This window comes from Argiope bruennichi, chromosome X2 (genome assembly GCF_947563725.1).
Source record: "Argiope bruennichi chromosome X2, qqArgBrue1.1, whole genome shotgun sequence".
NCBI lineage: Eukaryota > Metazoa > Arthropoda > Arachnida > Araneae > Araneidae > Argiope > Argiope bruennichi.
Genome location: NC_079163.1, coordinates 23,182,798 through 23,209,775, shown reverse-complemented (window position 1 = coordinate 23,209,775; position 26,978 = coordinate 23,182,798). Strand labels below are relative to the sequence as shown.

Here is a 26,978-nt window from a genome sequence, read left to right as displayed (position 1 = left end):
CCAGCCTACATATGGGAGTGCTTTCGAGAGGAAGAAATAAGATCTCATTTTCTGAATTCGATTTGCAAAATGGAATGTGAAATTGGAGTCATCACTTCCTATCAGTTTACATGACGTATATGAAAAACACGGTTGGAGATTTCTTCCCGTTATTACAATACTGATTTTAATACAACTATTTCATAAAAAATACATTTCCGTTCAGTAAATAAGGTGCAAGGAAGGAAAAATTATGGATAAAGCAAGTCGCAGGAGTAAGAATAGTTAGCAAAATCAGATTTGTTCCCCATAAAAAAATATCGAGCAAAATGAATCTTGTCGGGTTTATATTTTATACTTTGATTCAGAACGGACTCAGCATAAAGATAAGAATTTTTGAATAAAATGAATCTTGCATTTCTGAAACTAATTATTCATTGGCGTTCAAAGTTAAATTGCAAAAAAAAAAAAAAAAAAAAAAAAAAAAACATATGATATACCAAATAATAATGGATTTATTGCAATGGAATTTTGTAAATATTCGCCCAATATTATTAAATAGTTATTAATAAAATAATAAAATATAAAGGAGTAAAATTTTATACAGATATTCAGATTAGTTTAAAAACAGCAGAGCATAACACTTGATCTTTTCAGAACCGTCAGGCTTATAAAGAGTGTGGACAACCCGATAATATTAAGAAGTTGTGTATTAGGGGAATCTATTCACTATTTAATATTTGTAGCAAAAATTTAAATACAAGAAACGATTTAGCTGTAAAAAACTCTAAATTATAGTTTGTTTTTTTTATGCGAAGTATAGAGAAAGTATGGTAATCGTCGTTTTGACGAATCTCCACGTTCAATCTTCACTATTTTCAATAAACACTTTTTTGATATTATGTCTCTCTGTGAACTCAAAAACTCAAATGAGCTAGATGGATGAAATTTGGCGCATAGATTTTAGACCAAATTTGGAGATTTCATACAAATTTTGAACGAAATCCATTGGGAGGAAATCTGTTTGTCCGGCTGTTCGAATACAAGTGAACTGAATATCTTAAAAATTTAAAGAATGGGTATATAAAAGTTCATGCACAAGTTTATCATCTAAAATTTAAATTCTTGTCAAATTTTGAATCAAATCGGTTAAAAGGGCTGCTCGTTAGTAGGTCTGTTCTTTCACATATTCTGTTGTTCTGTTTGTATTCTGTCTGTTCTTTCACATGTTCTTTAACGTAATAACTCATAAACGCAATGACATAAATCAATGAAATTCAGTGTGTGATCTTATGACTTCATTTGTAGTTCAATGTTAAATTTTATTTTCAATCGGTCGGAAACACAGCGTCCAAGATACATATTTGCACGATAGATTCAATGAAAATGTTAGATTCACTCCAAAGATGTATATTTCGTAATAATTGAGAGCCATTGTTATATAAGGCATTTAAGACCTTACCCAAGGTCCACTATTTTATGCAAGGGGGGGGGGATGAGAGATAAGACTTTTATTGGAGTGTATACGAGAAAGTTTCGGGGTGAGTACTCCCGCTGGTTTTATTTTGATATTTACTCTATTAACGCTAAATAATAATAAAATAATATTGCATGATGATATTTTTCTGTAACGGAACTTTATCTTTATGATGAAAACGCGAAATAAATAAATGTATAATAAAATGAGTGAATCTATATGAGTGTAATTCATAAGGCGAAAATAGATACCAAATATTTCAAGAAAATTGCATCGGGAAAAAAAAGGACACACTGCATTTAGATAATTTTTACTATGGATAAACATACATGCAGCGAAATAATCCGAATTATTGTATGTGTTGCAAGTTGATGTTGTATATTGGAATGGATAAACACATAAGCTAAGTGATAATTTAAACATATTCCAGAAAGAAAATTATCGCTTAGACACCCAGGATAATCAATTTCATTCATTTAAGTCAAGAACAACTTTTCTTTTTTGAAATAACTATTACGAAACGAAAATCAAACAAGGACGTATTGAAAAGTTAGCGTCCCACTCAAATTTGGATTTCATATCTTCATCTCGTCTTAAAATGAGTGGGAGGAATCATGAAGATTCAGGAAAAGAAGATGATGGGGAAAAGATCAAAGGTTTCAGGACTTTTGTGAAATTCTGAGAAAAAATTGGAGGCGTTAAAGAATAGAGAGCAATTTTAATTAAGTAAGGATATTAATTAAAAAATGTGAAATTCTGCGAAAAAAATTGGAGGCGTTAAAGAATAGAGAGCAATTTTAATTAAGTAAGGGTATTAATTAAAAACCAAAATATTTAATAATTGCAGTTAAATGTAAAACAATGTGATGGAATAAAACACAGAAATATAATTAGACGTGGGAAAGAAAAGAAAAACTGCTTAGTACCCTATTTGTGGGAGAAAAAAAAAACAAAAACAAAAAAAAAAACATTGGAATGTTAAGTCATCATGAGACCAAAAAATTCTCTTCGTTTTGGTTGTTTAATTTTGTTAAAGGAAGTTTGTATTTCAAAACTGAAAACTAAAATATGAAAAAGGCAATGTGTTGTGAAATGACTCTTTAACTCAATAGGCATTATTACGCTCAGTTTCATTACGCAAGAAACAAGTTAAAAAATCAAGATAGTAGGATTTACATTTTTATTCTTTAATTCACAAAGTAAATTAAATTTTAACAGATAACACTATTGACTAAGTTCATTATATTAACATCAGGTATAACAGCAACTCTAGGGTTATTTTAAGATGGACCTTGTAATTTTGAGCCTCGTTTAGATGACAAGAGTGATGGATGGGCTGGCTCTCTTCAAGTTTCTGCACTTCGGAGCCCCCACAGCGTCAGTTATAGCGTGAATCTGGTCTAATATTTTTATTTATTAATGCAATAAACCTGCAATCGGGAATTTGACTTTAGATCAGCAAAATCAAATCTCCGTTGTGTTTTTCTTTTCTTTTTTTTTAAAAAAATGTATTAAATAAATTTTTGAAATTAAATCTATAAGAGCCATTAAACTTGCTTCAGTTATTGACCCTATAAAGGAAACTTGACAAAATATTGATCATTAAATTTAATATTAATCATTTTATTATTTCTCAGCAATTCTAACCATGTGTAGACTAAATTAAAAAAATTACATCTATTGATATTCTTAGCTAAAAAAGCAATGAAAATGCAAACGAGAATTTTGATTAAGAAACTAATCGCTGATACGAAACTCGAGAGTTCCATAAATATAAATCTTTCTTGAAATTTACGTTAAAGTTTTTGAAATAATATTTTTTATATATTTTCTTTTTTTTTAATCAAAATTTTTTGATGATTTTGATAAAAGAAAAGTCAAAAGAGATTTTATTGATCGATATAAAAATTACCTTTCCATTAAATTCAAGACTATTTAGTAATGGAATTACTATTTCCTCATAAGAGGAATAATTTCAAACAAACCGACGCACAGTTTTGAATTTTGAGTTTCGCTGTAACGAAATGCTATTTGACTTGAAATCTTTGAGTAAAACAGAAAATTATATTAATATAAAATTTAATGTGTTACAAAATTTATCATAAAATAATATTGATGGAACGTTATTCTTTAAAATTAGTTTATTAAATCTCTAAATATAAATTCAAATCCTTTGTATTGTTTATTAAACTCTGTTGGTACATTCACAATTTTCGACGATTTTAATAAATCTCAGAACAAGATTAAATACTTTTTTTCCTTTTTATTTCGTGCACATGCGTGTAGGAACAATAGATTTCATCTCAAAAGAGTCTATAGAACATATTTTAAAATTTTTCTTTCTATCTCATATATATGCATGTATGAGCGATAGAAATCATCTCAAAACAGTCTAGAGAACTATTTTAAAAGTTTTCTTTCTATCTCATACATATGCACATATGAGCAATAGATTTTATCTCAAAAGAGTCTGCAGAATATATTTTAAAATTTTTCTTTCTATCTCATACATATGCATATATGTGCACTAGATTTTAACTCAAAAGAGTCTATAGAACATATTTTAAAATTTTTCTTTCTATCTCATACATATGCATATATGAAAGATAAATTTCGTCTCAGAAGAATCTATAGAACTTATTTCAAAATTTTTCTTCCCATTTCATAAATATGTATAAACTAACGACATCATAGGAGAGCCTATAGAGCATATTTTTTTTTTTTTTAATTTCGTTAATGCTACTTATTTATATTTATTCTACTAAGAGTTTCATATATTCTCTTTAAAATTAGGCTATGAAAAAATATTTGATAATGGATTTAAAAAAAGAATATTATTTTAATATAAGATCTCGAGAGTGTAATGTCAAAAAATGGCTTGAATGAAATAGTTTTCTTTAACTGGTTTCTCTCGACTTCTTTTAAATTGTGTACTAAAATGAGAGACTTTAACTATAATGTACTGTACTGTATCCAAAATAATAAATTGGATACGTATGTATTTGGATAATACGTTTTGAATATTTAAAATATATTTTCATGTGTTTACTTTTGTAGATATTTTATTGTAACTTTTTTGCATAATATAAGCTTCCATTTCATCTAAGATAATCATAAAATAGAAATATTCGTTACATTTTTATCAAAATATTGATCTGAAATAATCTTATTAAAATAATATGTGCTTAATGTGTGTTATTGGAACTTTGGAAAGTGCTTACAATATGACTCACTTTTTAATTCATTTATAGAAATGATCAAAAATTTTCCATTGTGTTCAAAATTTATAAATAAAATGTAGGGAAAAGAAAACAGAACTAAATGAATTTCATCATTTTAATGAATTTATTTTTCACATCTGAAGCTTACACATTCAACACCAGCAAAAGGGATATTTTCGAACACACATTTCAATAAAGATGAGAGAGAAAGTTTTATACAAAGCTAGGTTCACAAAAAAGTGTCGATTAAACGTTTATTTATTAAAACGCTTCTTAAAAGTTGCAATTATCATATTTACAATTTATTTATTACATTTTAATTTTTATTTCCCAATTAAAAAACTCTATTATTACGAAACGAAAAAATGAAAACGTTTTAAAAGAAATAAACGGCTATAGACTAAAGTGTCCTGATCATGATCATTCGCTAATCTTAGTTCCCATTTAAATTCTATTGATTCTAATGATAATATGACTTATATGATATAGAGAATATGAACTTTAGAAAAATGTTGTAAGGCTCTCGCTTTTAATTATTTGCCGTTATAACGACAAACGATAATATATCTATATTTAATTTTTCAAGAATATAGAAAGCTTTACCTAGACTTAGATGCTGTTAAATTAACTATACTTAAGAGCTGGATTTTTCTACTTTAATGGTAACTATATGCACAAGTGTTATAATTCCCACCTTTTTTTATCATTTGCCGTCACAACGGCATGCGATTTCTATATCTAACTTTTCAAGAATATAGAAAGCTTTATCTAGATTTAAATGCTGTTAAATTAACTATACTAAAGAGCTGGATTTTTCTACTCTGATGGGAATTATATACACAAGTGTCTTAATTGAAGCCATTTTTTTTATCATTTGCCGTCACAACGACATACGATATCTATATCTAACTTTTCAAGAATGTAGAAAGCTTTATCTAGATTCAGATATTATTAAATTAACTATACTAAGAAGCCGGAGTTTTCTGCACTAATAAAGACTAAATACACAAATCAACACTAATGAAACAACATTTTTTTCTTTTTATTTAATGTTCTGTAGTTTTTTTTATAATTCATAATTAAACAGAGAAACTAAAATGTCAGTGGAAATACACGACTACAACCTGATCATGATCATTCACTAATCAATATATTCTTAGTCCACATTTGAGTTCTATTGAATCTAATGATAATATGATTTGAATGAAGTAGAGAACATGAATCCTTAGAAAATGTTTTAGTCCTTACACTTTTAATCATCTGCTGTTGCAACGACAAACAATAATAGATCTGCATCTAATTTTTCGAGAATATAGAAAGCTTTATCTAAATTTAGATGTTGTTAAATTAACTACTCTAAGAAACTGGAGCTTTTCTGCTCTAATAAGAACTGTGTACACAAATAATTGCTAATAATATGATATTTCCCCCTTCATTAACATAAAATGGAATTTAATCTCGAATGCTTTGATTCTGGCGTCGTTTATATTTCTGTCATAAAATCGAAAATAAAAAAAAAACCCACATGAATATCAAACAACATTAAATGTTTGAAAAAAATCTTGCTTTAAAGAATTTTTTAAATTTTTGCAAAATTTAAAAAGTAATTTTTTGAAGGAGATTGTTAACTCAATCGGCTGCCAACATAGACACATAAACAAAGAAAACAACTTTAGGTCTTTAAGAAACAAGCAAGATTAAAAAAACAGAACATGAATGGAACTTTAGATGTTAATTTCAAACTTTTTGTTGAGTATCATGCTTCTGTTTTTATACATTTTTAACTTTTGTAAAATGAGCACGAAATTCATACAATTTGTGAAAGTCATTTGAATTTTCAGCAAAGGACGTTTCATATCAGTTCTTATGAAGATAAGAAAAAAATTTGTTTCAATATGAGCGAAAATGAGCAAAGAAGCGTTTCTTAAAGTTTATTGAACACAGTGCGATCAGAAGCAATGGTTGCTGGACAGATTAGTTTTCCGGCTGAAGGAACGATGCAATGGGTGGCAGACGGAGGATGATTCCAATGGGGTCTAAAATCAAAAAGCAAATGTTAAAACACTCTATTTTTTAAGTAAAAAATAATTTTAAAAAACTATAACATTATAGTACCGAATGGCATAAGACCTTTAAAAACTCTCATTTTGATCGTGTTTAAAGATCAATAGTTCACAAATCAATGAAGATGAAAAGATGCCACTTTCAGCAAAAGAATGGAAATGAATTTTTTGATCATCACGGTAACAGAATTTGAACACTTTTAAAAAGTCACGCTTTTTATCATGTTTAAAGATTAATAGTTCACAAATCAATGAAGGAGTCACTTTTAGCAAAAAAATAAAAATTAATTGTTTGGTAAAAAAAAACAGAATTTATTGGTTGCGTTATTTACAATTTATGCCACTAGATGGTACTACAGTCGTCGGAGTAATATAGCCTACAAATGCTGAATGGATCGTCCTTCATTCAGGAACTCGGCTGTCAGATGAGTAATTTTACTTTTTCATAGAATTTAGCAATAATTCTATGTTACTCATGTTCTGTCATTTTATCAAAAACTTTTTTTTTTTTTTTTTTCATTTTACCGTACATTTACATCCAAAGTGTGCAACAAATTATAATTTTTTTTTTTTTCTTTCTTAAACAATGTACCAATGTGCATGATATTTTCTACTAAAACGTAAGTTAGTTAATCTGTAACAATCAGATCTAAGATATTGTTAACAGATGGGACAATCTTCTAGTTGCTAATATTACAATAACACAATTCGTTCTACTAAGAACACATTTTTATAGCTATTTCTCATGATTATATTATATTCATCTTATATCCATGATTAATTCGTGCTTTGTACTCTTCCTATAAAGAGCACATCACAATCATTTGTTTAAATGAATAAAGGAATATGTTCCACACATGTGCTCTGTTCACAAGTGTAGTAATATTCATTAGATCCAAAACTAATTATTCAGATAGTCAAAGTAGAATGAACAAATACAACAGTATAAATAATTGAAAGGAGTAATGGAAGAAAAGCTTATGAAACATATGTTTATATTGTGAGATTAGCACGCAGCTTGTGCTGTGACGTGGCAATGTAATATAAACATTCATGATTGCAATGTGCACAATCAGTGTAATATAAACATCTAGAGTCTTCTTGTTTAGACAAACAAAGCAAATCTGTAATTGTTGCAAAAAGACTGCTATTTCGCAACATAAAAATGTTTGAAATAATTAGATGTTCAATTCCTAGGAACTATAAATTTTTCAGATTGCCCCTCCTTCCAATCACCTAAACAATTATTTATTATATTCAGTGCTAAAGTGGGTTTTTCTACCTTCTTTCTTAGATCTGAAACTCTTCTCGATCTTTAAAGAAACAAAATTCAAAGCAGAAGTTTTATTCATCAGTGGATAGAAAACAGTACAAACGATACCTATGCGTAATGTGTATGATTTTTCAACTTCCGATTAAAAAAAAATCACTTCCGCTATTTTTCTTTCTCAGATCTCTTTGACCTCTGCAGAAATTAAACCTTTACAAATAAAATACTACAATTTCACCAAAAGGAATTGTGAAAGAGAGAAGCAATACACTATAAAATTGAGCAAATAATGTTAGAAAGGCGTATTATAATGAGAAAATTAATTCTCGTAATTAAATTCTTCTAACATTAATTAATCAGTTTGATTTAATGCAATATTTTCTGTTTCTACGAAGTTTCAGAAACAGATTGATAAAGATCGATTCGGTGACCTTTAAATACTTGAATGCGTTACCTAGCCACTAGACCTCATTCTTTATGAGAAACCAGGAGAAAATAAATTAATTTGAACAATATGACGCGCCCTGCCCCTTGGGAGTATGCAAGAGAATAATTGATAGCACAGTATATTTTTCACGCCATTTTCTGTCAAAATATCGCACGATATACTTAGGTGTGTTTGTAAATTTTAAAAATAAAAGCAACTGTCTTTCTATTATTGGAATGATAGATTTAAAAGGCAACTATTCTTTGAGTAAATAAGTTCTTTAAAATGTTTAATAAAATGATCGGCAGCTTCGATTCGATTTTGTTGAAAGATAAACAGGCTTTTATTTAAAATGTTGCATGCTAAGTGCGAAACAGGATAATTCAGCAAGTATTCTGATTATTTTAAATAATTATTATTATAGCTGAAATGATTAGTACAAAATAGAAGCTAATCTCGAGGACATCAATTTGGTATCTAATTGCATTATATATTTTGTGGTAAATGCGAAATTACCCTCGAAGATGTTTTAAGTCGCCTATGATTAACCTTACAAATACTGTTTATACAATATTGCAGAACCGCGAAACCCATTATTCTTTCGAATTCCTTCTTATCTGCAAGTATTTAAGAAATTATCTTTTACTGAAATCATATCTTTTAAGTAATCAAAGAGTTTCTACACTTTCCATGGAACAAATTCCTTGTAAACATTCCAAAGTTTTATCTGCAAATCTAATGACCTGTAACCTACATACTATTGCATTTTACAAGCTATCAAACTTGTTCAAATCTTGTGGTTACTTACCCAGGGATAAAATAAATTACACGCATTCGCTATCTATATTTCTTTTCATACTTATTATAAGCACAGTGACGTGCCGACATTTAATGGCGCCCGGGCCATACACCGAATGAACGCCCCCTTCCTTTCGCTTTTTATTTCTCAGTGAACTTTTATACCAGAGAGATCTACCAACAAAGCTTAAATAATTGTAAGACATTTTATAACTAATATTACATGATGTCAAGAATTAGACGCCTTCGACGAACAGCTAGTCTCCCAACAAATTACTTATATTAATTGAATTATGTCAACCAAATTTGATTTAGTTATTGAATGTATTTAATTTTTGGTGCACTGAAAGCATTAACTACAATTGCTACAAATAACCAATCAATAAATTAGACATAAAAAAACACGGACGAAAATTGTATTATTATTTTAACTACATTTTGATTCATGAAAAGGTGAAGATATTTCTAGTTTTGTAGTGAAAGTTTTGTATCTCATATGACTATTATAAAAGTTATATCAAATGATTTTTGAAAAAAAAAAAACGAAAAATAATTAAGATTATCCTTGGTCAATCGTTAAATTAAGTTACAGTAATTGCGTATTACTTAGATAATTATATATGTGTATTGAAACGAATCGTAATACACAGTTGAATAGCAAATTAACTGTTAATTTGTAACTATTTGTAATGCTTTTACCCTGAAACTAAACCAAATTACTCTCTCATGAAAGGTACAACTAAATATAGCTAGAAAATTGAAAAAAGTGATAAGAACCATCTAAATCACTCATCTTCAAACTTAACTCATCACATACCAAATACAATTTTGAAATATGAATTATCACCTGCGCATAATAACAGTACCAAAAATCAATTATATACTGTAAAGTATTTCGTTATATAGCATGAAAGAATAAAAAAATGAATTGTTACAAATTCTTTAACACTCAATACAAAAAAAAAAAAAAAAAATGCCATTTTACTAATGAGATGTATATTAAAACATCTATATATTAGAAGTTTTGAAAAATCTTCTAAGCAATTCATGTACATTTAATAAGCATCATTTAATAAATCTAATCCAGGAATGAAAACTGTTTTTTTTTTTTTCTTAAAATCATACACAGAAAGAAACTTTGTGTAAGATTTTAAGAAACACTTGAAAAGAGTTATTAAAATTTTAAGAATCTAGAAAATGAAAGTTAAAGAAAAAAATATTTACTTTCTTTTCAATGCAATTGATTGACATCTGAATACACTGCCCAGAGCATCTTCCCACTCTTTTTATGCCACTGGTCAGATGATAAGGTTCGAGTCTCGACGAATGGTAAGTATTTAATTCAGTCTTATTCAATACTTTTAAAAAAATCAAAGAAATACACGAATTTCGAATTCTCTGTTTTTTACATGTCTGAAGGGCGAAAGTCCGTCGAACAAATGGCAGTTGCCTATGACAGACAAGCGTCTTCGATTTGTAGTGCCTTTAGGCAGTCGTCTAAATATAACTAACAGTAAAGTCGACCATGACAAGCTGTCAAACTATTCAAAAAATTATCTTTTAAATCATACACAAACCCTGGCATTTCTTTTTTTAGTGAAAATATGAAATTCTTTATGATTTAAACAGGACCTAAACTACTATCTTTATGAATGCTCTATGTTCTGTCATAATATCATCCATACAAGCGAAAATCCAGAAATTTTCACTAATCACCTACATTGGATTTGAAAGCTGAAAAATCTGGAATTCTACCTGTACCCGAACCACAGGAGTAGCAATTCGATATGTAAGACGAAGGTAAATTGCATAATTAAACAAATGATAATGCGATTTCATGCGATTTCATTAAATGATTTCATTGTTTCATTAAACGATTTCATTAAACAAATGAAATGCGATTTCATTAAATGATTGCTTTGTAATGGATTTATTAAAAAGCGTCCTGGTAGGAAAAATACCTGGTTAGGAAAACTAACATTTAGATGTCCTTATACATCTTATATGCCCTTATATGCCCTAACATTTAGATTTAGATTAGATTAGATTGTTTATAGCCGGTGACGAATCTACAAAAAGTAGCATTAAATGTTTCAATGGTAGGAATAAAATAATTTTTAAAAAATAGGAATTAGAATCAAGCAATATAAAAGAAAACATTTATAGCTCTAAAGTCAATAGTCCAACGTAGGTAAATTTTAAAAAAATTGCTCCGACATTCTAAGGGAAATTGGCACGTTTCAAATTGAGATTATAGTATTAAGATTGTATTATTCGGTTATTTATGTCATGGACTACTCACCGTTTTCTATTTGGATACTCAAGTGCAAAACAGAAAGCGATGAATTATCTACATTACTGACGAAATCTTGAAAAGAATTTTTTTTAGATAAAAGATATTATTGCAACACACGCTTTGAGGAATAAAAGGAATAATTTCTATTGAAAATTTTGTTTTTCAATTCTTTGGAAATCTATAAATATTTAAAAGCATTAATTAAGCCGAAACTTATTTGTTTATAATTATTATTTGTATATAAAGTAGTTATTAAAAAGTTATTAGAAACATTGAAATGTAAATTTAAATCTATAAATAAAGACAATTACGCGAAGTTTAATCCTTATCTAAACAACTTTTTTTGATAGATAATTATCGATACTTCGAATACGGAACGGTTGCTAAATAACCTTTATTCTCAGAAATAAGTTTTAAATATTAGTAATAGTTCTTAGAAGGAAGCAGTTTTATTTACGATAAATTAACTTTAATATTTTTTTTATTTCAATTTGCCTTGCGGCTTCACTTCAAAGCAATTTTGGCATTTAAATTTTTCTGATTGCTATCTTTGTCTTGAAAATTTTTATCATTTTATCTGGTGGCATTTCTCTTTAATTACAGATCCATGCTAAGAAATAATCTATAAATTTTACATATTTATCAAATAAAATATAACCCAGAGCATTTTTAGAAAGAATCACCATAGCGTTTCGGTCAAACAAAATTAAAATCTGTAGAACAAATTCGCAACAAACTATCAAACTAAAAAATTAATTTCATCAAAATTTGAGATATACATTTATTAGTGTGCTCAAAATTAGGATTTTTTTTTATTTTAATTATTTTCTAATTTTTATCTTTATTTATAATTAATTTTTATAAATATAATGGAATATTAAATTAATTTTTTGAAATTAACAACTAGGAACAACAAAAGAGATGAACTAACAAAACTAACAAAAAAGATGTAATTAGTACAAATAGATCTTAAAACAACGTGCACCCTTAAATGAATTTTTCAGGCTTATTAGACTGTATACCTTTTTTTAACAACAGCCTGGCATTTACGTTGATGAAATTCTAAAAGCGGCTATTTTCTTCTATTATCTGTTATAGTATTAATTACTGTATCAAAACTGACAAAGGCCACAGTCAAACAAATCTCAAATTCAAAAATACTTACTTTATTTCAAAAACTTTCATTCGCTGTACTGCAAATGTACTGCACATAATAGTGTAACATTTGATGGAAAATAATCTAGATTATTAAAGCAAGGTAAAATAAAAATAAAAGATACAATAATAAAAATGTTTTTAAAAAATCAATAATTAAGAAAAAGCAAGAAATTTTGAACTGGAAATAGGAATTAATTTAAGAAAGGAAAGATAATAATTCTGAGACTGATCGATAAAAATTTTGAGAAAAAAAAGTATTCATAAAAATATTTAAAGACAATTAAATACGTTTATATTACAGGATGCAAAAGTTCTAGATGAGCTAAAAACTGTAAAATGCTTCTTTTTCCCTTCAGAAAAAAATATAAGACATATGTGACATAATCGAATACACACACAGAGAGAGAGAGAAGTTATGCGTCTGAGCAATATATTTTTAATATAAATATAAAAAAAATAAAATGCTGCAGAAAGATTGAACATTGAATTATAATTATTTTATGCTAAATAATAAGCCAATGATTAATTGATTGATTGGGATAAATTAATTCAAATATTAATTGAATTGAATTAATTGATTCAGTGATTAATTAATTAATTGATCATCTCAGATAAATTTAATCTTTCTTTATGAATGCTGTAAGAATACCAAAATAATTGTCCACATAATTAGTTTTTGGAGTCGACGTATGTGAACAGTATGTTACAAAATTTTTCATACTAACGGCGCATTTAAAGGGAATAAGATTTTAAGGGATATAAGATTCTAAGCATGTTAGTATATGCACATATTCCTCCTCTTCAATCTGGTGCTCAACTTTACTTTCTTTGGATGGATAGAGGAACGGCTTGGGTGAATGATTTTATTGATTAATGCAATTATAGTTCTTTACACAGTTAGAAAAAAGTTATTGAAAATCTTAAAATTAATTTCAAAAAAATAATTTCGATAATTTCGAACGGTTAGTAGATTTTTTTTAATTATTATTTTGTTTGTTTTAATCAAATTTCATTAACCTATTTGTATGGAAAGTTGGAATGCCTTTAGTCTAATAACTTTATCAATCAAGTCAACTAAGATTGAAAATATGATAATTTTTTTAATCATACCAATCAATTATTTAAATTTAATATGATATAATATATATAATTATTTCTATGATTGTAAGTTCTTATTGGGCTTCGTTTATATTTCTAGAAGACTACTTATATCCTTTTGATAAAAAGTATAAGTCTTGCAATATCCAGAATATAGATTTTCTTTGATAATTTCAAAAGTAACCAATTCCATCAAAATTTTCTCGAAATTATAGATATGCAACTTCATTGTATTATGATATGTAACTGTAAAATATATGTAACTACATTGTGTGTACAGAGGATAAGAAATGCCAAATATCAGGGAAAAAACGTTATATCAACATTGTGCTTATTACACATTTTTATCGAACTGGACTTGGCGCATACTTGTGAAGATGGAATTTTGTAGTCCATTTTTGACTCATTTCTTGATGTGCTAGAGGTATAAAATTTTGTATATTTATATGTTCTCGAAGACAATACACTATTTTAATAATTTTAGAACTAATTTATCAGTTAATGGATTAATTAAACTGATTTTGTACTAATGTTATACTTAATATTGAATTTGAAAAAGATTTATTTCAAGATTATAATTTATAATAAAAAAACATTATGTAATGTATAAAAGTATGAATTAATAAAAATAAATTTACTTTTAAGTATAGTATAAAAGTGTTTATATAAAACAGTTTTTATTCTTTTACACTTTGATCGATTTAAAACAGTCTAATTTTTCTTTAGATGTTAAAAGTCTTTCTTGTGCATTTAATGCAAACTCAGTAGCAGCTTGTTTGTCCCGCGATAACCTCTGAGTTCAATAAATCGTTTCAACCGTTCTATAAAATCATATTTTTTGGAAATAATTTTAGCCTACACATCAACTAAGAACATCGCTTTTAAAACAATTGTATGGGGCTTTCTTTTTCTCAAAAAAAAAAGGGGGGGGACGGGGCTCACGGAGAATATTTACCTGACACTGCAAAGGATTGATATCTATTTTTTCTTCGTGCCTTCCTGTTTTGCTTTCTCCTCCAATTGAGTCTTCGACTGAGTGTGCTTCAAGTGTGGAGGACGCATGTTGGGATATATGCCTGCAGTTCGTCCTTTAAAAAACAGAAAGGTTAAAACAATATCACATTTAGAAAATTGAGAAATAATGATTATTTGCGTTGAGGGTATCGTTGTTTTCTTGTACAAAATGAGAGAAAATATCAATTCAATACAATTATAAAATTGTATTGTACTGTTAAAATTGATTGTATTGATGAATAAAAAATTGTTTTTGAAAGAAGTTTTTTTTTAAATAATAATAATGTTATTTGATTTGTGAAGTGACTGTTTCACATATAATTCAAAAATGTTTGCAGAATAATATGAGTGAGATGCACCTATATTATGTTCCTCCCGAAATTTTTAAATGATCGAGAGATTTGAGTAGTTTCTCATTTGGTGTGAAAAGAGATATAGATGACACCTATTTTTAAAAAAATTCTACCATATAATCAGTTTCTAAAAGAATGATTAAAATAACGAATATTTTTTCATTTATCACTCATGGTAATTCAACTTTTCTGTTTCAGGCATAATGTGAACCAGGTTTCGCTGCAATAAATATTCAATCTATCAATTACCAATTTGGCCTATCAGTTACCTAACCGTTCATAATAAAGCTTCTAACGTATAAACAGCTTTAGAATGGTTAAAAAAACAAATATTGTCTTAGTGAATTCCGCAGGAGAATCCAACTTTTCTGTTGAATGTGAACCAATTTTCGCTGCAATAAATATCCAGCCTCTCAATGCATGAACTCCGATAAGGAAACTTCTGCTAAAGTTTAAACACAAGACTCTCATTCTGAACTTGCTCCACCAAGACATCCAGAACTCCTCAGGCAGTGTTTAAACCAATTCGTTCAATATTCGTTTCAATTTCCGCTTGTATTCAATATAGATTCAGCATCTGATGCCGAAAATCTATTTTCTGATGATATCTATTTTAAGAAAATTACGAATGCTATATTTTACGATGCACTCTCATACACAAGTTTAAATTATTTTTGTGCTGATGACTGCTTATGTTCTGGTTCAAAATTAGTGATATTTTTACAGCAGAACCCCCTTCTACTAAATATTTATTCAATTTTCATTTAATTTAATTAAAATTAAATTTTAATGAATATTTATAAGTTTTAATTTCCAATCATTATTTGTATTGAACCAAATGCCTAAAACTGTTAACATTTGTTAAACAAATTGTCTGTCATAACTTGATTGTAAAAATTATAGATTGTGCTGAATTAAATCGCATCAGTTTTATTTTAAACAACTTTATTACTTCGAATTTTTCTCAATGAGATATTCAAATTCTTCACTTTTTTAAAGAATTGTTAATAAATATTTAATAAACGAAACACAAAGATTTAAAAGTTAGCTATTAAATATTGGAGCTTATACGAAATCTTTCATTAAAGATACCATTCAGGAAATAAATTTGGGAACATGTAATGCGAGTACTTCATTTTTTTATATAAAATCTCTATCCTCATACGAACAAAATATTTCGATTTTAATTGCGAAAATGTTTCTTTTTAGAAGTAACTACACTGAAGAAATTAAATAAACATATTAAATTGCTGATAATATTAAGATCTTAAAGAAGAAATAACAAAATGTAAAAAAGTTTTTTTTAAAAGCCAGAAAAATTTATAGATATTCATTCTTTTTATGAATACAGTGTATAGATATTTCTCACAAGATAATGTTTAGTTTTTATAATAAACAGCACCAGTGCTTTACCAGAACAATATAATACTTAATTATTGATTAGGACTGACAGACAGATTTTCAAAACGTAAGATCCTACTTTGACCATATTGCGCCAAAATAAAAAGTATAAATTAATAAGTGAGCTAAATGTAATTACTATCAGTTAAAAGTACGTCACTAAAACGTCATTAGATGTCATCTATTAATTCAGCTAATCGAGACATTTTGCTTCCGCACTTAAAATGACATCCGCCAAATAATGGATACCCAGTTCACAAACAACTACTTCCTACACCTGTTGCAGGAAACGTGGTCGAAACGCCTGGCTTTTATCAGGAAACGATTGCCCCACACAACCTGTTAGCAAATATCCTGGATGGAACTTAATGTCGTGCTTGATGAAAACATTTTTGTAATGTATCAGGTATCTACCATATGTGGCGTCGTGGAATTGGTAACATGTACCGTCGTGGTGTTGGGCAATGTGGCTTCTCAGTGCGCAGCATAGCTGGCTGTATTGATCGATTTGTTTAGATAGAGATCTGGGGAGATTTCCGTATACAAACCGTGGATTATGAAAATAAACGTTTTTAATGAAGTAAATGAAACTTACCTCCTCCCAGCATGGGCTGTGCTGGTCGGGGGACGCCCTGAACGGCGGCACTCATTCCAAAGACAAACACGATGAAGCCGTATGAAAAACCGGATTTCGAGAGAAATGGGAGCTTGTCTGAGCTTTTCCAGGTTTCGGAACAGAATGATGCGCGGTTGCTCGTTTTTAGCAAGAGGTGAGAGGGTTTCCGAAAATCGATCGATAAGAATCGACTCAGGTGGCGCACTTTTCTTCAGCGATATGTATATATATATATATATATATATATATATATATATATATATCGATGATTTTTGAGGCTGAAATTCTCAAAATATTTACAAGATAGAGGACTGAATCCCAAAGTAAAAGACAATCTTTGATGTATCGCCTTCTATGAAATGAATGATGTGTTTATAGTATTTCTGTTTTTTGGAAAGTAGTCAATAATGAACATCAGAAGTGATGTGGAAGATATCCAAATCAATCAAGTTAAATCTTTTAAATATAAATTTCATATTCAAATGTGTTCTGGAATGATGATTTATGATCAGTTTATGATTGCTGGAAGAATACTGAAACTTTAATACATATCTGAATTAAATTAAATTTAGTTTAATTTGCAATAAAATATTTAAAATTGATGCAACTATATTTAATCTGAGGATTCTAGTGATGCGAGTAAAATCTTTGATTCCCAGGAATGGAAGAACATTTCACAGAGAGAAAAAAACATACACCTCTGACCTAAAACTTGTTATAAAATCTAACTTAATTAACAACCTATTAACAAATCTGTCATTCACAATAAATTATGGATTTGTCAAAATAAATCTTTAATTTAAGGATACTTGCAAGAATAATGAGATTATTAGTGAAATTGGATATGATTTAAATCTAGTTTGTTTAATATAAAGTATTATTTATATAAAGAATTAAAAAAGATATTTTTGACAGACGAGGATTCCAACAAATAGAATGGATCGTAATTCTGTGAAGTGGAGGAATTAATACTATATTCAACAAAAGAGTAAATACACAAAAAAACACATTGCTTTTAAGATATAACAGACGCCTATGAAATCAGCTCTTGAAGTGATACTTGATGAATTTTTCTGTTACTTGATTATTCAATTAATGACAGTATATTTTGTATAAAGATTTTTTCCTATAAATTTTAATGTACAGTCCTTCCCTTAGCAATCTGAAAAAATTAAATATATAAATAAAATCTGCACAATTTTTATGCACATTCAATGAATCAGTACAAGAAAAAGAATATTAAATTTTGTCTGTTTTAATTCAGGATATCTGGAGTAAGTAGACATATATTATTCAGGTTTTCTTTCAATAACCGTGAGGAAATATAAATCAATTATTTAAATATTCACCAATTCCGAAAAATTCATTAATAAATCTTAATTTACTACACCTAGATGAATTTTGACTTCTCCGTTGAAGTTTATAAAAACAATTTAAATTTTGTTTATAGATTCAGGTTGAAAGTTTCAGATCATTATTTCGTGGTCTAACTATCTTTCATATGCTTCGAGCCATAAAACATGCCAGTATCAAAATTGATTGGTTTTGCTATGTGACGCATGAACCAAACGGCTATGCTAAGCCAGAATCGGAGCTGAAATTTAGTATTTTCAAGTATTAGTCAATTGTAATCTCAAAATTTTATTTTATTTTATTTCAAAGAAAAGTCAAATCTTCGGTTGATTCTTTCGCATGTTTATGTGAAAGAACATGTGAAAATAACTGATGTTGTTATATTCATATTCAATATAACTAATGTTCAAAATGTTCGACGTTCAAATAACTAATAAGTTCTGTAGATACAATACTAAGATTTTGAGCAAAACACACTGTTGAAATTTCCATTGCAAAAAGTAATGAATATATAAAGTATAAATGGTAATTTAATATACAATATTACGGCTAACGGTTATTTTTCTTATGATTAAAAGTTACTTTCAATAGAAAACGTTATTTTTAAAAAATATTTCAATGAACTCTAATGAAAAAAAAAAAGCATTAGTGTTTTATAAATGTTATTAGTTCATTCAGAAAAATTCTTAAGTTAGAAACAAAGCTGCGTTACTATAGTCAATTGTAATGTTATTAAATTAGTTGACATGTTGCCTAATATTGTAAAAAATTAATAGCGCATAATCAGGAAGTAGCATCAAGTTTATGCAGAATTTATTAAGAAACCTGCAATAATCATAAGTTACGGATTCCCATCGTCTCTACACGATAGAATTGGACAAAAATCCGTTCGCATTTACAGTACACCAACTATTAAATTATCAACTCCCTAACAATAGATAAACCCGAATACATATATCAATACTCGCCATTTTAAATATGATTTGCAAAATTGCGAAATTTATTTTAAAAGACATACCGTAAGGATATTTTTCCAAGATTTCACACATTCCTATTTTAAATAGTTGATAGCAAATATGAAAGATAAGAGTTTAAGGTAACGAAAAAAGTTTATTAATTTTACTGTCTATCCTATCTGAAGAAAATAAGTTATTACATCCAGAATTACATTATGGACTGCTCTTCCAGTGCGTGAGCTGGAGATCAAATTGACTGGATTCCGCATTAGTCACACTGGCTTAACGCACTATCTTTTATTAGGTGATTGAGTTCCTTTTTGCTTCAGATGCCAAATGATTTTAACGGTTCGTCACCTTTTAATTGCATGCCCTGATTTTAATCATCATCGTTTACTATTTTTTAATGTTCCAACAAGGACATGCAAATGCTTGTGGGGGAACGTCCCCACAAAAATATCTTTAAATCTTTAAAAGCAATTGATATTTATTATCTTATTTAATGTTTCATCTTGTTGCCATTTTTTACATCTGGTTTATATAATTAAGAGACACTTCCATGTAATTTTTTTAATCAGTTTCTACTTTTACAGAAAGATATTTTTTATATTATAACCATATGTCTGGCGCAGTATAGTTAGATCTGGTTCTTGCGCCATTAAATCCCACAATCCATTCATCCATCCTGAAGAAGATAAGTAAATCTGCTTTCTTATGGTATGATTATAAATCATGTTATAAGCAAATCATTCAGTTAACCCATTCGTGCAGAATAACGAGCTACACTCGTGATGCATTACTGATACCAAAATACGTAATAAAGAGTCAGATTCTTGGCTGTGGCGCAATAGCAAAGTGATATTCGCGTGATGTGTGTGTGGCGATTGATTTTATACGCTTCTGTTTTTCTATATAATTATATAATTATAGAATAATTTATCTTATGCCAGGTGTGAATAAATGCATCAATAATTTAGAAGATTATAATGATACAAATGCTTTATAACTTATCACATTCAAATAAATTATTAGGTAAAAATGGTCATTTAAAAAAACTAATTAAGATCTATTGATATACATACTTCTGTTTGTTTCCTAAAGAAGTTTTTTGTGTTTATGTGCAATGTGAATTAACAGTTAATTAATAAATATTATTTTCCTTATAATACATAGAAAAAATGAGAAATATATATCTCCATCTATATACATTCTTCTAATTAGGTTTCAAGTTTTTTTTTTTGTTGTTGTTGTTGTTGTTGTTGTTTTACTACTTCGCTATACTGTCATAAAATTATTCAACATATCTTGTCCATATTTATATAAAATGAATACCGCGCGAATGAGTTAAAGATCAGAAAATATTCCTATGCTAAAATTGCAATCCATCTCGATTCACACTCTTTCTATATCTTTTAGGATGTAAAATTTGTAAATTTTAATTTAAAATTATTATATAATGATTTGCAAATCCTACAGCTGGATGACCAGAGCTGAATTTCCATTCTAACTCGTCTTAAATTCGAACCTTAACAAAAGGTTTTTTAATCCAAACTTTATATTTTAACAGAACCTCGCATCTAAATGGTTTCTTAAAGTCATAGTTCAAAAGTATTTAAAACCCTAAAATACGAAATTATAAACATTCTTTACCCTAGAATGCTAGACAGGCGCTTTAACCAACTAAGCCTCGGCGCTTCAAAATAACCCCCGGGGGGCACCTCGAAATGAGGATGAGATGTTTCCGGTATGGTGGTTGGATCTCGTCACCCTGATGGGTACATAAATAGTTGGGGGATCTGGTTCCTCCCATCGATGACGAAAAGGGTTGTACCGTGGCCGGTGATGGCCCTTTAGGATTCAACCACAGTTCCCGCCAATGTTGCTGTTGCGGCGGTCCGGTCATTCAATATTCTTTATCCGTGTGCCTTCGGACGGGTCGGAGAATCAATGATATGACTTACCCTAGAATTCTAATTAACTCTAGAATGAAAACGTTTGTAAAATGGATTTCAAAAGCTCTAAAAATAGTTTTTAAACCTTTTTATGCTTAAAATCGAGACTGCAGAATTTCTGTTCCTGTCAAAGTGATGCACATTCTGTAAAAAGATCTATCAAGCAAAATTACGTTCGATTTTAAACTAGTTTTCAATCCTATTCAAAAGAAGTGGACCTTAGAAGTACTCTGAGATTAATATTAAAGTACAGATATTAATCGAATTCACGATCTGGACTAAGAATTAAGAATTTTGTTACATATCAAATTCGAGGATAATTTGTCTAAGATGTCAATTGATGCAAAGATTCAGTGAAATCTCTATCCATTCTCCAATTTTTTTCTTGGTTATTTTAATAAGGAATAAAAAACATTAATTCATTATGATCATATATTTATTTCTATCCTTTAAACACTTAACTGTTTTATTTTCTTTATTATCTAATAAGATGACACCTTCTATTTTGGGAATATTCTCTTATTTTGACTCAAATGGAAATCCATTGAATACTTGATTTATCTATATATTCGAAGTAATTTTGATATTGAATTATAATCCTTATGAATGGTTTATTTTTTGCTTACAATCATCAAAATTCGATAAATCGATGCAGGTATGGCATACGAGCAAAACAGTTAAGCGGTTAAGCTTCTTTTTCTCTTTAGATTTTTCATTATCACACTTTGATGAATAATGCGATTGGTTTGAAAAATAATGATATTGAAAATATTTCATTGTTTCTTGAAGGTTCTTTTTGTTTATAACTGAATATAACTAATACTTTAATTTTTCATAAGCAAAATAAAACACTAAGGCGTTATTGACGGTTAAGAAAGGCGTTGTGTAAAATCAACACCAATACATCGAAGAACTTATGCATTCACACCAAGTTTAGAAAGCCATTTCCTCGTTTCAAAATATGCCGCTTAATTCCTATAAAGGGTATGCATTTGGGAGTTTCAGCATTTTAAACAATTATGAATTTGCCTTGAGATGAAAAATAAACACGATTCGAAGGTTTTTCACCATGGACAATTAAAAATTACGAAACAGGATCACTCACTGCCTAAAATCCGAAAGAACTAAATCTTTTATAATTAGAGTTTTTTAACTTGCACATGGAGGGCGCAGAATTCGATGGGAGGGATTTAGCTTCATAGAATCGCTCTGAAACTTTAATATTTTAAATTCCAAATATTTGGCTAAAATTAAAATAGACGATTTATATTCATCTTTTCTATAAAGCTACAAATATTTTTTAGCATATTTTTGTAACTAAGAAAACAAGCAATTTATTTTTCATTGCTACATTTTTTTTTTCTTTTTTAAATTTTTAGCATATATAGCAAAAGAAGATCGTAATGATAATTTCTACATTTAAACATTTCCAGAAATGGAAAAAACTGCACAGCATATTCAAATTTATTATTTCGTATATTATTTTCAAATGAAAATTTTCATTGTAGGCAGCATTCATAAGTAAAGGATTATAAAAACGAAACATTCAAGCCATCTCCACATAATAGAGCCGTTAAATATGCAATGATGAGCTTTTATTATAAAAATATATTCATATCAATCATCAGCTTTCCCTGACAATAGCTTTGAAGAGTCAAGGAAATTCTGGTGAAAGCTTATAAGCCAGTTAACAGCGACGCTACACGAGCAATTGCTTTTGTATTGTGGTCATGTTACTCGGCTGCGAACCACAAGGTCCCAAATTCTATCCTCGCCCATACCAATTCGCCACAAAATTACATCTTTACAATGTTAGGGTTGAAACTAATCATTTATTGGTAATTAGTTCATTATTAATAATTTCAGAATTCCTTTCTTCAGCTATGAGAAAAAAAAAGACACTTCTTGCTTTTCTATCAAAATAGAAATTAGTAACCAAATACCATAGGAGTACTAAATTATTTACAATGATAATTTAAATCATAACAGTCGGGAAATAAAAAATTGAATAATTCTCATATTTCGTGACTTAATACAGTTTTATTTAGGATGTCAAGGTTTTATTTCTTCAAATATAAAATAGCAGTAATTAAAAAATTAAAAACTATTGTTGAAGTAAGAAATTTACTATATGTATCCTCAAATTTAAATGTAAAATAATTCAGAAATTTTTGTCATATATTTAAATAAGTATTTTGTACATCAGTTTTTTTTTTTTTTTCAGAACAATGTATTTAAGGAATTATTTTTAAAAAATCTGTTTTTCAGAATGAGATTATTTGATAAATCATTTTTATTGCAAAATAATTCGAAACAAAATATATTAAAACATCAAAACTTGAATATTGCAATTTAAATCCCGTTAAAAAAAACATTTGCAAACATAAAATTGAGTTAATGACTTATTGTTCATGATGACTCACTTTGTTGCCTCATTTTCCATCAATGACGTCGAAGTTCCTAAATTGAAAAAGAAAGAAGAAATTTATTATAATGTAAGAAAAATATTCTTCCTTGACGGATATATGTAAATTGCAGTCAAGAGATTAAAGAATAGAAATGTATAAAGAAAAAAACTTGTAACACCGGTGATAACTTTCGGAAGTTGAAATATTATTTTCAACATACGGAATTACACCTTTATATAAAGAAATGTGTTACATAATGAAAATTATACAAAAGCAAATCGGGAAGAAAACATGTTCATTATACCATTTTTTAAAAACATTATTAGAAACAATGAGGATTTTTAAAATTAGAATGAAATCACTAGGAAAGTATTTCACGAAACAATCTTTTTTTTATTATTAATTTCTATTTGTTTTACCGTTTCTTTTAAATCTTTATTTATTTCTGCAATTATTAACATTAATACTCTATCGAAATTCCCACTAAAAGAAAATAGATTTTATTGTAATTCTCCATGCAGCACAGTTGTAATAACAATAACATTAGCAATTTAAAAAGAATTAATTTTAATCTTTTAAAGTTCTACTATTGGTTATTTTTATGTTGAGCAGTGCTAGTACAAAATAAATCTTGACTGCAGCTAGATGTATTTTCTAAAAATAGGTGTAATTCTAGATCTATATTCTTCATAAATTATTCAAGAATAACGGTTACTAAACATGTGGCTGCAATCGATTCGCAAGTGCTACTAAAATAAAACTTCACACACATTACTGAATTATTTAGTAAGTATTTGTAACTACTACGCAAATTTACCTAATTCTTCCAAATACATATTTGATTAATACTTATATTTTTATTAGTTTTTGTCTCATAGACTTAATGGATGGTATCAAATTTGTGTATGATCTCCGGTTTTTATGACTCACTGAAACTTCACAGGAAACTTTTGGGGATAGCTTTCAGTTATGTTCTTACACATCATTTCTTTTTTGAATTTGTTTAGTACTATCAACAATTTTCTTCAAATATAATCGAATATTAATCATATTATAACATAAATATTAAATCTTATATATTTAGCAAATTGAAAGCATGAATATATAAAGCATGATTATCAAGCTTATAAATTAAGCAAATTGAAAACATGAATATTAAGCAAATTTGTGTATATACATGCTTTAATGTGAATCACAATAAAGCATGTAAATAATGCAATTCAGAAAAGGGGGTTAAGAATATTTTAAAAAGAAAAGTTTTTTATAAACAGGAAGTTAGTAGCTTTCGAAAAAAAAAGTGTAATAATTAATCAATTTGTTCACGAAGTTTCAAAATCGAACGCATTTATCATTCCTTATTTTTAGAACCATTTGTGAGAATAGCAATATTAAACAACGATTTCACAATATTTATCGATTTTAATTTGTTTTGAGAAATTGCAATTTAAACTCAATTTGATTCGAGACGCATATTTTTAATTAAATGAAAGACAATGAGCTAAAATCGTGCAAAAAAAAAAAAAAAATGAAAAGAAACTTTTACATTAGTTACAATTTTTACAATTATGTAAGCGGAATTACAAAATAATTTTCTATTGTTTCTATTGTTTTCTATAGAAAATAATTGCTAAATTTCTATTGTTAGATATTTTGAATTTTATATGCTTATTTTAATGTTTGGAATTCATGTGACACATGAAAGGCGGCATTATTGAAGTTTATTTTCAAAATAATTCTTTCTCCATAACTGTTCTAAAGAATTTTAAGAATATCCGCTTTCTTGCAGTCAAGACTCTTATAATACCTCCCATTTTACCCTCAACCAATCATAGAAGCTAATCCTTCTAATTGACAAAGAAGACAAAGGTTAACAGGAATGAAAAGAGAAGTTATAAAAAGAACTGGCAGAAGATAAGAAAACGGCCAACGTTTATTCGTAAATAATTAATCGCACAAATAGCTTAATGTTGATCTTTTATAAGATACAGTTATATATTATGCAGACTGATTGGCAAAAGGATTGCTTGCTGTATAATAAACGAAATGTTTTGATGTAGAGAAGAAGCGACAGTTAGCGATATGTTGCACTAGAACTTTTCACAACATATCGGTGAACAACAAGAAAAGATTTTAAGAAAAGAAATGGAGTAATAAAAGATTAAGTTATTATTATTATTATTGATATTGCTGATCTCCTTGGGAAATAATTTGATTCCGATTTTTATTTTCTATCTTTCTTGTAGATAAGATTATTTGCATATATTTTTGCTATAATTTGTATCTTCTGTACAGATATAGTAGTACCGTTATTACATAAATAAAATATTAAATAAAGCTTGACATTGGATTGAATTATTTGCAATGCCAAATTAATTTTAAGCAATTGTCTGAATCGCATCACAAAACAATTGTTCGTATTATATATATGTAAAACGTGCTTTGAAAGAAAGAAGAATTTTAAGGGAATCGTCCAGTTTTTGTATTTTATCAAGAATTTTATATATTTTTGACTATATAACTTTTCTATATATATCTATAGCACAGGGACTATATATCTTTTGTTAAAATATTTAACTGGTAAGATCTAAATGTAATATATCATGTTAACACTTTTTCTCTAATTTCAAAGATGCAGCGGTTGCTTTAAAAATGATTCCATAATATACATTTGTAGAGATGCAACGTATTTTTCCTATTTTACTGTCCAATTATTTAAAAGAATTGGCGATTCTGTCCAGTTTAATGACGCTCAAATTCGGCAATTCTCCGTTATATAGATGAATTAGCCTAAAAAAAAGATCTTCATTAACTTGATCTTTTTTTTTTTTTTTTAATAATTGGCTGTTTCCTAGTATATGGTTTTTCATTTACTTTATTCATCTCCATATTATTTGGATTTTTTTTCTTATACATACGCCAATCCCAACCAAAGTTCCGGTTTGAAGCACAGAAAATTAGTAACTAAATTTTTAATCATTGCTGCTTCCAATGTGTTTTAAAATTTTAAATAATCAATATTTAAGTATTTTGTGTGCTTCTTCTAATAATACATTTTAAACTGTTATACCTGCTTATCGACATAATGTATTGATTCTTAATCTGTTTTCGATTATCAATTTTTTTCCCAATTTATCTTCC

The 26,978-nt window shown here is 28.0% G+C and overlaps 1 protein-coding gene and 1 long non-coding RNA gene across 2 annotated transcripts in view; both read right to left on the bottom strand.

Moving 5' to 3' along the window:
• Positions 1-4,778: 4,778 nt before the first annotated feature.
• LOC129960958 (uncharacterized) lies at positions 4,779-17,310 on the bottom strand. Its single transcript, XR_008783730.1, has 3 exons — positions 17,151-17,310; positions 14,743-14,875; positions 4,779-6,713 (listed from the first exon to the last, which is right to left on the bottom strand). It is a non-coding gene; the product is annotated as an uncharacterized LOC129960958 (long non-coding RNA).
• Positions 17,311-23,719: 6,409 nt separating this feature from the next.
• Positions 23,720-26,978, bottom strand: part of LOC129960924 (uncharacterized) — a 38,050-nt gene continuing 34,791 nt past the window's right edge. The window contains exon 4 of the mRNA XM_056074668.1: positions 23,720-23,892. Coding sequence (XP_055930643.1) covers positions 23,875-23,892 — 18 coding nt within the window. The 3' untranslated portion in view covers positions 23,720-23,874. The remainder of the gene's footprint in view (positions 23,893-26,978) is intronic.